The sequence below is a fragment of the Fibroporia radiculosa genome (assembly GCF_000313525.1).
Source record: "Fibroporia radiculosa TFFH 294 genomic supercontigs, scaffold8592, whole genome shotgun sequence".
Taxonomy (NCBI): Eukaryota; Fungi; Basidiomycota; class Agaricomycetes; order Polyporales; family Fibroporiaceae; genus Fibroporia; species Fibroporia radiculosa.
Genome location: NW_012133457.1, coordinates 305,777 through 317,399, shown reverse-complemented (window position 1 = coordinate 317,399; position 11,623 = coordinate 305,777). Strand labels below are relative to the sequence as shown.

The window sequence follows — 11,623 nt, the reverse complement described above, 5'->3', positions numbered from 1 at the left end:
TTGAGCGCCTGCCACGAACTTTGACTGGCGGTCTCCAGGTCCTCATTTAACTCCTCATCAATAGCGGCAATGAGGGCCACTGGCTCCAACTCGTCAACATTGTGCTCCAGACCAATGTAGACAGAATTGAACAGAAGGGTATTTGTTTCTTCAACACTGGGGTCAGGAGTTTGTCCATTTGCTATCAACTGTCTGATCTTGACAAGCTTCCGTCTCATTTCCTTCTGCTCTTCCTCGATAATCTTACGAGTGCGCGTCCAGTCATATCCGTCATAGAGGAAGAGTACTAATCCAAAATCGCGCACTCGAACGTGCATCGTCGTTTCTCCATACCTGAGTTTACATTTTGTCAAGCGTCAATCATTTATTTACAGCATTAACACTGACCTTGACGAGTCATCGGAGGAATCTGGCGTCAATGCATCGAAATGATTGTGAGTAATATGGATTTTGCCTTCAGGATGGAGCATTTTGATCGTCTCGCCTCCGTAAGCTGCAATTGAATGTGGTTTATCTGCTCCGCTAGGATCAAGGGAGCGTGACTCGCTAACTTCGTACTCGTCGAATTCGTTGTCGTCAATTTCTCGAAGACCAGCAGCAGCTCCGAAGGATTCATCAAGGTAGTCAGTATTATGGGGCAAATCATCTTGGACCATGTCAGGGGCTGCGCCAATTTCTGGAAGTTGCCGGAATGCATCCTCATCTAGAGAAGCTAGAGGGGAGATAAACTGAGCAAATTACCCAGCGAAAAGGATGCCTTGGCGCACAGAGAAGTCCTCGGGCTGTGGTCGACGTTACGGACACTTTCGCAGGCTTGTCTTTCTTCGGTTGTCTAAGAAGCGTCAGCAGCGGATAATGCTGCGAATTTGTGTTGTAACTTACTCCGCGACTCGGGGGCCTTGCAGTGCCGAAACAAGACTACCGATAAATCCGGTTACAGCGTTTAGGGTATCTGCACATAAATGAAGAGACAATGTGCCTTGGGAAATGGTGATCTGGAGAAGAACATTCCATATCTAAATTCAAAGTTTCGATCTGTTCGAAGAGAATACTCACACGAGTGTCACCCTGTTGAGCGCTGCCGTCCCGAAAGAAACGTAGGTACAGCTCAGAAAGTTCCGCGATCAACGTATATCCCACTCCCTATAGCCAATCGTCAGTCACGTTAGTGTCGCTTAGACAGACTACAAACCTTCCAGAAGGAAAGACCGGCTGTAGTAGGCTCTGTGGAACTCTTCTGAGAAGATTCCAATATACCGGTGAGGTCATCTGTGAATAGCAGCGAAAGAGAGGGCACTTCCAGATCGAAGCTGGATTCACTAGAGTGTCCTATGATGACGGTTGAGAGGTTTAGTTCTTCAATATATGGGACCAAAGCGCCAGGATGACCAGCGGTGCGAGCACGGACTGAGCTGTCTATAAGCTTCAATGAGATGCGGGTTCGCTCGCTGGGAACAACAGATTCGAAAGCCTGAGAGAAATATACATGCGTCAAATGTGATTGAGTTTGTTTCGTTCAAGTAAACGCTTACGCCTGGGGGTGCCTTCACGAAACGACCGAGATCCTCCATCCAAGCAAAATTCGGGTCAAAATGATATGTGAGTGAGCACAATATCGCCTTGATCTTCGATTCCTTAGAAAGAGTTTCTGGGACAGTGAGAGATGTAAAGCGGATCTTCAGGGCGGATCGCGACGCAGATTCCTATGCGTGAAATACATCATAAGAATGTAGGATACGTGATAGACTGCCGCTGCTCACCAGCTGGTGGATAGGTGTCAGATATATGACAGGTTGTCGAGACCTCGATGAATCTGTATCGTTTACGGTAATATCTCGAACGTCCACTGTGAGCACAGTTTCGTCCTATAATTTGGTTTAGTGGACTGGGTAAACGTCAACACAAGCTACTTTACCCTTCCGTCTGGTTTTAGCTCGACCAGGAGATCAATGTCAGATGCAAGAATATCCAAAGGTCGCATGCAGTCCGGTCCGTCTGCTTGCCGAGGGATCTGTAGCCTCACAACCGCTGTTCGTGATTACAGCTCAATCTCTAGGACAGCATGAGAGCATGGGGATTGACACACCTCTCTCTATGCAAAGCTTTACTGCGGTCTCCGTCGCAGAGCCTCGAGAATGTCCACTATGAATACTTCCATGTCCGCTTTCGTTGGTACTGAGTTGACTAGCCGTTCTCCGCGCAAAGTATCGGCTACCAATGAGACTAGGATCCCTACTGTCTGCTTTCTCGGTATCAGTTTCCTCAGTCGCAGAGCCACTAGACAAAATCTGCATGAGCTGTGTTAGATCGTCCGCCCATAGCTGCAAGCCGTCAAGTACAGGCTTCGACATCTCCACATGGATAGAAGGAATGTTCAGAACGACAGCCAAGCTTGTGACTCTGGGAGACTCTGTCATAATTCTTGACTGATCGGATCGTATGACCTGGAGTCGAGGTAATGAAACCTTCTGGGCATTCTGCGAGCCTGACGGTGCTCTAGCGCCGAAATGTGTAGCCTTGCCAGATTCATCTAGAGAATAGGGCCCAAGGGAAACAAATGAGCTGGCCTTACTTTCTCTACAGAGACTGTAGGCTATTACAAGGCGATCCCAATTTGCGGATAACAGAGTACCTGCATGTTCTGTGTCCATGTCTGCCAGTTGGCCCTCAAGCGAGTACGAATCCTCCATTGTCATAAACCTGGTGGACGACTCCTTACGTCGAGGAACAGCATTTCCAGGTGTGAGACACAGATTATGTACGTCCAGCACAACGGCCCCCGACCGCGGCTCGCGAGAGGATGGGGACGGGGTCCGCAATTCAACACGTATCGCGGGGAATTGCACTGTAATGGTAGGCGGATGCCCCCCGGATGTTTGGCCACTTTTTGTCTGCAAGATATGATTAGTCAATGACCAGACGGTTGTGTATTCATTCTACCTTTCGCCGAGACTTAGCATACGGGGCGGTGTTCTGCCGCTCTAGGACCTCTTGAGTATAATCAAAACCAAGATCCAAGTCTTCCAGTACCAGACGTTCAAGTCTGCGTCTCTCCTGTTCCCTGTCCGTCTCCTGCTCTAAATAATAACTCCTGCGAGCGCGAGGTGTACCAGGTGTTTGAAACGCGTCGTCATCCATGAACGGATTGATTATTTCATCAGATCTACCAGTTAGATCAGCAGCCGGCTCTGCCACACTAGCAATCTCCTCAAGGAAGGCCAACGCTTCGCTTCGACCATGGTGACTACCGTTTAAGGGCAACAAAAGACCTAAATCCACGAATGCATGTAGCGGCTCGAAAGATCCTTGAATCTCCGGGCCACCAGTTTCGCCATCTCCAGACGGCGTCCGAACCTTGACGGTCAACGCTGATCGATGGTGGCTTTTCATCGAATCTATAGGTCTGCTAGGAGAACTGGGAGACACTGAAAATGGCGCTCTACCAGGAGATGACGAGGCATGCATAACATTCGTTTTCGTGGACGTTAGACCGTGCATCGTAGCATCTCCAGTCTGACTCTCGGAAAGAGGGTGCGAAGACGAATGATGGCGTGTATACGAATGGAGACGTTGAGGAGCTTTCGTACGCCATGGTGAGAGTCTCAATGTGGCATTTCGGCCCACAGGATTTGTCCAGTCGACAACATCGAATACTGGTAGAGGGGTATGGCGCGTCTCAAGACCTTCCTCGGTAGGATGGACATGCTGCGTAGAGTACTGGGAGCATAAAAGCGGATCAGTAATCAAAATTGGTGATGCGTACAGACCAACAGAAACAGAGGGATGAGTCACATCGGATTGAGGTACGGTAAATGCAAACACAGAGAGCTCGGAGAGCGTGGCCGCCAACGATGCCAAAATTGCCGAAGACCCTCCAGGGACGGAAGGTCTCTTGCGTGTACTCAGCGGTGCTGTATCTGCGGCCACTTCTGTGTGTGTAGACACTGATACGAAGAGGTCGTCAAGATGTATGCGAACGAAACCATGTGGAAGCGTCGGTGGCACCAATGGCCGTGCAAAGAAATCAGATAGCGAATTCAGCTTCACATTATCTGCCCCTCGGGATGTTGGCACTGGCAAGAGGAGAATAACTGCTCCACGAAGTCGGAGACTGGCATCTATAGCACCCAGAGGAGATGAATCTGATTGTCCAACCTTGGAGGAGGTCCCATGAGCCGAGCCGGCGAGAGAAAAATGCGCGTTCCACAAATCTGCAACTTCTATGATCCCGCGAATATGACTTGCCCGAAAAGCACAGGCAAGAACTCCCAACGTGACAGTTAGTCTTAACTTCTCGCGACTCTCTTGTGTGCTGTTTCCTTTCAAAGGGGTTGTCTTGTTGTTTTGGTCAGGACGATGTGAAGATTGGGATCCAGAAGGCTGGCCCGTTTGTGTGGCGGATGCAGCAGACAAAGAAGTAGTAAGCTGAATGACAATGGATTCAGAAGCAAAAGAGACGAGAGTTTCATCCTCAATTTCCTTCATTCTAGCATAGGGATCAGCTCCAGGATCATGATCGGCACCTGATGGGATCCAAGGATGATCTAAGGATGGTTGCTTATCTTCGCACGATTGTCGTCCGCTCGAGTTTTGCGTAGCGTCGTCAACTTGTGAAAGCTCAGAGCCAGAAGCAGCAACAGCGGAAATTGCACTCTCATACATGCTGCTAGCAACTGTACTGGCGGGGGACGACGGTCTCGGAGGAAGAACCGCAATGGACTGAGACATGAGCATCTGTACCTCATCATCTATATCCGATGAATTCGATCGAGGGGATGAAGAAATCGGCGACGCAATACCATGGGAAAGAACCGTTTGGGATGGAGACGGTGTCTCCCGTGAGCTCTCTGCAATCTGTGAACTGATAGGACGTAGGCAGCGAGTGGTGATATTCACGCCGGAAATTGTGATAGACCGCACTTCACCTTGCAAGTCTTGTGGACGCTGGGAGTTAGCCTCGCCCAGGGGCGCTGAAGTCTTGACCTCTGTAGAATAATGGGCTTCCGGAACAACCAGACTAAAACTGGTGTGTTGCGGATAGACCAGTGTAATTCTGGTATCGACGGCATCAAATGCAAACCGGGCAAGCAGCCGTTCAATCAGGGTGGCAAATATCGAAACACCAGGGGGATTGAACTCATTATTACGCAGCGTTTCTTCGTCCATGAAAGGGTCAAGACCTCCCGGGAGATTGTCCTCTTGTAGAGATGCCTCAGGGTGGAAGGAGTCACGGAGAGTAGCTTCCTCTCCGGGAGAAAGTTCCTCATGGATGAACGACTCTGCGACGGACGCTACAGAGTCAGCAAGATCTACGACGCTCGTAACATTCGTCTCCGGCGGGACAGGTACAAGATAAAAGGTGAGGTGAAGAGATTCCAGGGAAAGGCCGATTGTGGAAGTGAGAGGATTGGGCCAAGGAATGCGTGCAGTCACTTTAGCGACTGATCCATCATGAAGTTGCAGTGGCAATCCGGAAACGAGGGCATTAATTGCCTAAAGTTAGGTCAAGCAATGCGGGTACAGTCGCTGCGAGACTTGACGTACGTCGTTGTCCAATTCAAGATCCCGGACCTGAACATAGCCAGACCCAATCTGGGAGTCAATCTGCTGCACATCAAGTTGTCCGGGCTTTAGGAAATGGCCAAGAGAACGCCTTAAAGCGAACGAAATGAAGCGTCGCTGGATTCCCGATGGCAAGGAGAAGTCGAGATTCAAAGAGGGCAGCCAAGAGGTCGACCACCACGGCATGTCTCTTAATGTCTCATCTAGACAAGATGAAAAGGAGTAAATGTGATTTCCAGACACGAGCCGAAGATATGTTCCGTAGAGTTCACTATTACAGACCGAAAGCGGTGCACCAGAGACAGACTGGAGACAGACTCAAGGAGGCTAGCACTCGCCACCTACCGAGACACGAAAGTAAGGGGATAGCACGCTGCACGTGGTACAGCACTTGCTCGACATGATTGGCGCTGGGGTGATCGAGTCGTTGACCTTTGCTTCACTGTTGAGCTGCCAGTGAGTTATAACAGTACTTTTATTTGATTCGTGTACAATTTCGTAAGCTACTCCAACTGAAAATAGCACGTTAAGAGTTGACCTCTAGGACATTATTTGTTGACTGCCAGCTGGTCGAAACTCAGGCTTCACGACCTCACGCTCTTGATGGGCAGCGTTATCAGCAGAAGTTCTCGCATAAATGCGTCCGACAGCGTGACAAACTCTACAACTATAACAACTGGCCCGCACTGGCGGGGTCTCCAAAATATTTCTCATCTCATCATTTTGTCAGTCATCAAAGTTGACTCTTGTGGCATTACTCATCCCGACCTTGAAGCGGAGATTCGTACTCGGACGTTGGCTATCGTCCAAAATACTCACCAGCCCCCACAAAGGATAATCCACTTGGAGAACCATTCCCCGCGTCCACCTATTCTGAGCCCGATACACCTAATTGGGTCGGCCATCTCATCACCAAATATCTCTCACATGGTTCTGTTTTAGTATACGATTACGCCGTCGGTGGAGATACGGTTCGCGGCGTTTCCACTCAGGTTCGTGCAGGGTTTCTGCCTGGAGCTGGTCAAAAACCCACTTGGGCGCCATGGTCATCTACGGATGCTCTTTTCAGTGCGCCTTGCATTTACTCTGCCATTTATGATATGTGTACCAGTATCCTCTAGTCACTTGGATTGGCATAAATGATTGCGGGTAAGCCACACTTATACGAGCCTTGCCTTCACGAATTAGATAGTTGGTCCCTAGATTCGGAGGCAAGGAGCAAATACAGAAATCAATCAATAAACTCTTCGAAGAGCAAGAGGAATTATTCAGTGTAGGCGCGCGCAACTTTCTGTTCATCGATATACCCCCTGTGCATGTCTCACCCACATGTGAGTGCCATGCTGTCATTCTGTTCCTCACCCAGTACTGAGATTCATTACTCAGGTCAATCACTACGTAAACGGAGAGGCGAGGCGGCATCTCATATATTCGAGTTCTGGAACTCCGAACTTCGCTCACGCATCTCCGTATTTTCCACCTCTCACCCTGCAGCTACCGTTATGTTGTTCTCATCATGGGACACATTCATGCGTATTTTGAATGACCCCATTTCGCATGGCTTTGAAAAGGAAGATATAGCCAAATCTCGTGGTAGTTTTTGGGTTGATCACTTGCATCCTACTACCAAAGTTCATGACTGGATTGCGAAAGACCTGTACGAGTTTTTAGTCGCTCAATCTACACACACTTCAACAGAATAGATGTCGTTTGAGTTACAAATGGTACAGAATAGTGATCAATTCGTCCAGAATATGGTGTACAGAGTTCCATACGGAAAGTGGAAATATGATAGCCTCGACAGAGTGCCCTATTACTATACAATGCCAGTATACACGACGGGGAATGGGAAATAGTCGACCAAAATGCGAAATATTAAATGAGACGCGGAACCTCGTTCAAGCTCATGAATTCGGGTAAGCAACCCTATCAAGCAAACATTTTCGTGTTAGTCGATAATGCGACTCATCCACCGTAAGTTCGATAAATTCTTCATCCATCAGGTAGTCTAACGCTCTTCTAGAAGTTATGTCATGAGATATAGCATAGAACACAACGGGTCGCGTTTTGAGACGTACTCAATTTCTCCAGGTGTCACGCCTTGGTGTGAGATGCCCCTCACGATCCGTACAACATCCACACCGCTCTTTGAAGAAGCGGCATTATATATCTCCAAAATTATCCCTCTCTGAAGGACAGTCAAATGGGACATCGGATCGCGTCGGCTTGCTTCTGCTCGATGTCCTGGCTTAACCCAAACCTTTTCAGGGCTCGATCTCGTTGCTAAAGCATTATTTACGTTGGCTGCAGGCAAAAGATCTCGGGAAGGTGTTGCATGCCTTGGAGATCCAGGAGATACTTCGGATGAAGCTGAGGGGCTTCCATCGAAGTAGCGTCTGAGTCTACCCACGTCTGGAGGAGGAGACATGCCATGGGGGGAGTCTGGGGCCTGCTCTGGGGATACCGGGGGAGAGGGAGGAGATAGAAGAGAAATAGGAGCAGCATGTGTTCTTGACGACGGAGGACTTCTGATAGCATCCGGAGGAGGGGCACGAAGAGGCTAACAGCTCATAAGACGGGTGGTCACAGAGAGATTATTGAAAGCGCACAGGTGGACCGACTTGTATGATTCGATTCACCATGAAAGCTTCGAGAATATGGAACAAGGGCTCATGAGGATCCGTCACTTCATGCAAATGGATCACTCTTAGTTCATTCTTGCCAACCTGAGCCTGGGATCCCCGAAACCTAGACAATCGGCCCACAACCCGTACATATGTTTGATCCGGCCTACTTTCTTCGAAGACCTGATGAACATTCGACAGCCATTGGTGGGCGGTGATCTGGCCTTTACTCGTTCCATCCTCGAGACGAAGAATAAGCTTAGTGCTAGTTTGCCTCAGGTCCCGAAGGTGAGCGACCACGACGACCTGCTGTTGGTGATTGGTATGAGCATACACATAGTATGAAGTATAGGAATATATCTGGTTACGTCGACATCGATCCCATCTATCTCAAAAGGCGCAGTATCATGGGCTCTCTGAGCCTCCAACAACTGACGGATCGTTACTGGCCGAATTGCCTCGTGTTCAAAAGCTGTATACTGTCGAGCATCAGCAAGCAATATTAACGTGAAAGGTCCAACAATTCGGCCACTTGCTTGCGGACATCGAGTCTGACAACGGGCTGCTGGCTAGCTTTGAACAACATTGTAGATGTAGATATCGCCTGTTTTTGACCCATCAGCCAAAGTAGCTGTTCTCAGATCGATGGACGCCGATAAGTTAGCCTGGAACCGAGAATCTGAGTTATTGAATATTCAATTGAAATCAATCAGTGGCAGCCAGAAAACATTCGCGCGTTCACCGCAACATAGCTTCTACTGTACAATTATCGAACGAAGTACATGCTCGCATATGAGTACAATGCTAGTCGTTAGACGGTGTCACGCTGGGGTGAAACTTGCTCTGGTCCGCATCGGGATACAACTGCATGGTACAACAATAAGTAACTTAGAGCCAATTTGAAATAAACACGCCGATTACTCACCTTTCCTGGATTGAACAGATTGTAAGGATCCAGAGTGCGTTTGATGGTCTTCATAAGTTCCACTGTTCCCTCACCAAGTTCGTCTACTAGATATTTCCGCTTCCCAATGCCAACGCCATGCTCTCCAGTACCTGTGGCAAGCAAGGACTCGATCAGAAAAGAGAAAGAAGTGCTTGATATATGTTCATACAGGTTCCGTCGAGAGCAAGTGCGCGCTCTACCATTCGGTGGACGACATGTCGACAAGTTTCAAGTTCTTCGTCTGTTTTAAATAGTAGCAAGGCGTGAAAATTACCTAAACACGATCGAAGGCGTTCTCCCGTTAGCCTATCGAATGAACATGTTGACATCACTTACCATCACCAACGTGACCGACCATCGTCGACACTATACCAGACTTTTGAATATCATCCTTCGTCTGGTAGACAAGATCAGGGAGGCGCGAAACGGGAACACTATGTATAAAGTCACGTCAGCACGAAGATTACCGCCAATTCACGACAGTAAGTATTCACCAGACGTCAGTGCTCCATCCTCGGCTGCCCTCAACCAATGCCAAACCCGAATACAGTGCATTCTTTCGATCCATCCACAAGTCAGCAGCTTCCTTCTCCGTCCTAGCATGCTCGAAACCAGTCCCATCATATTTCTTAACAATTTCCCGCACAATTTCCGCTGACTCCTGGATAGAACGGGGAGTGGGTCCTTGGAACTTGATGAATAGGGAATCCTTCTCCGGCCACTTGCGAGACGACATGCCATAGACATTAGTCGCGCGCATGTGTTCACTATCGCAGAGCTCAATGCATTCTGGCGGATATGAATCAGCCACATGAAATCTCTTGTGAGGCGTCTTTGACAGTTCGGGCTACTTACGAATCCCAACACCTTTATTCATGACCTCGATAACAGCTTGCGTGGCCTGTCGCACATCTGGGAATTGAACTACAGCAACTGACGTTGGCATTAAAGGCGCCAGACGGATAGTTGCTGAGCACAGACCCGTCAAGACGATAATGCAGGTTAGGCACTACGACCAACCTTCCGTAATGATTCCAAGTGTTCCCTCGGCACCAATGAATAACTTCGTTGTATCGAAACCCGCGGATGACTTGCGCGAACGGCGTCGCGTCTTAATGACTTCGCCATTGGGAAGAACAACGGTCTACGATAGGGAAGCGAAACACAATTAGAGAAACCGCGACGTGCATGTACATTATTACGTACGACGTTGAGAATCCATTCGCCCTTGGCCGTACCATAGCGCACGGCGTTCGCTACGCAGCATTAGAAATTGGTAAAATTGTAACAGAAATAGTTCTCTCACTTCCGGAACAACCAGTACTGATCATACCACCAATAGTTGCACCAGGCGCCGGATCCAGCTGGTGTAATGAATGAATATAAATAAACGCGCACAATGCTAGCGCAATCAACAGCAAGAGCTAACCGGGAAAAAGAGCGGTATCCCTGTAGAAAGTGACAATAAGGACTATGACCAAAAGCAGCATATTGTTATCAACTAACCTTTCTTCTTCAACGCATCGTTTAGGTGCATCCAATGTACTCCGGGTTGACACACTAGGTCCGAGTCGTCCTCTGGCAAAGAGAACCAGTCAAGGAAACACACATGCCAGACATGGGAGTGACAATTCACCATGGATCTCGAGGATTTTGTCCATACTGGACATGTCTACGCAGATGCCTCCCATTGTCGGCTTGGCAAGATGAGTGAGTCAATCACTCTCGACTTGGAAGTTCTCGGAGATGACTTGCCGCTCTGTAGTGACCTTCCAGACTGGTTGCTCCAGAATATGGAATGACTGGCATTTTGTACTTATTTGCTATCTTTACGATCTTGACTACATCCTCCGTACACTTGGGGTATACAACAACGGAGGGCGATGAGCCTGGTCAGTCATTGGGCTCAGCTCGTAGCTCATACGCGCGAGACCGATCGATCAAATATATGAATACGATCAAGTGGACGCACCAGGATGATAGTCATTCTCAGAGTATCCATGTACCCGCAGGTCTTCAGCGTCCGTCGTCACGGCATCCGGGTCGAACTCTTGCCGTAATTGAGAGATAGCTAGCTGGAAGTCCTCGAGGGTGCCGTACTGGTCATTAAGTCCTGAAGGAGTCTTGGATACGTTCAGTGGTGCGGACTGCCGAGCAGCGGCGCTGTTCGCTGCATAATACCCAAGAGATGCGCTGAGCGCACAGCCGAAGAGCAGAGTAGTGTTAACAGTGCGTCTCGCAGTGGCTTGACGTCCTGCAGATGAATGAGTGTTATTCCGGGAGCCTCCAAGAGATACACCAGCATGTTTCGAGCTACGAGACAGCGCAATAATGCGACGCCGAGCGACGACGCCCAAGAGAGAAGTCATTTGAGGGCCGTGCAAACAGCACGCGTCCGCCGGTGGAAGCTGAGTACATATTTACATGGATCCTGCCGGCTGGGAAAGAGCATCTCGGATAGCCGGCTACGGGTACGATTGGTGACACCGCG

The 11,623-nt window shown here is 49.0% G+C and overlaps 3 protein-coding genes across 3 annotated transcripts; 1 reads left to right on the top strand and 2 right to left on the bottom strand.

The window, feature by feature from the left end:
- Nucleotides 1-6,165: 6,165 nt before the first annotated feature.
- FIBRA_06792 (uncharacterized protein) lies at nucleotides 6,166-7,265 on the top strand (the record flags this gene model as incomplete). The annotated part of the gene is made up of 5 exons (XM_012328503.1): nucleotides 6,166-6,287; nucleotides 6,338-6,630; nucleotides 6,684-6,711; nucleotides 6,766-6,893; nucleotides 6,949-7,265. 5 exons carry the CDS (start codon nucleotides 6,166-6,168, stop codon nucleotides 7,263-7,265), a joined length of 888 nt encoding a protein of 295 aa, XP_012183893.1.
- A 201-nt stretch (nucleotides 7,266-7,466) lies between these two features.
- On the bottom strand, nucleotides 7,467-8,772 carry FIBRA_06791 (uncharacterized protein; the record flags this gene model as incomplete). Its single annotated transcript, XM_012328502.1, has 5 exons — nucleotides 7,467-7,581; nucleotides 7,641-8,122; nucleotides 8,172-8,495; nucleotides 8,555-8,665; nucleotides 8,719-8,772. The coding sequence occupies 5 exons, from the start codon at nucleotides 8,770-8,772 to the stop codon at nucleotides 7,467-7,469; spliced, it is 1,086 nt and encodes a 361-aa protein (XP_012183892.1).
- A 218-nt stretch (nucleotides 8,773-8,990) lies between these two features.
- Nucleotides 8,991-11,501, bottom strand: FIBRA_06790 (uncharacterized protein; the record flags this gene model as incomplete). The annotated part of the gene is made up of 12 exons (XM_012328501.1): nucleotides 8,991-9,050; nucleotides 9,112-9,242; nucleotides 9,302-9,406; nucleotides 9,469-9,566; nucleotides 9,627-9,921; nucleotides 9,988-10,101; nucleotides 10,153-10,276; nucleotides 10,339-10,388; nucleotides 10,439-10,496; nucleotides 10,562-10,581; nucleotides 10,639-10,710; nucleotides 11,105-11,501. 12 exons carry the CDS (start codon nucleotides 11,499-11,501, stop codon nucleotides 8,991-8,993), a joined length of 1,524 nt encoding a protein of 507 aa, XP_012183891.1.
- Nucleotides 11,502-11,623: the final 122 nt, after the last annotated feature.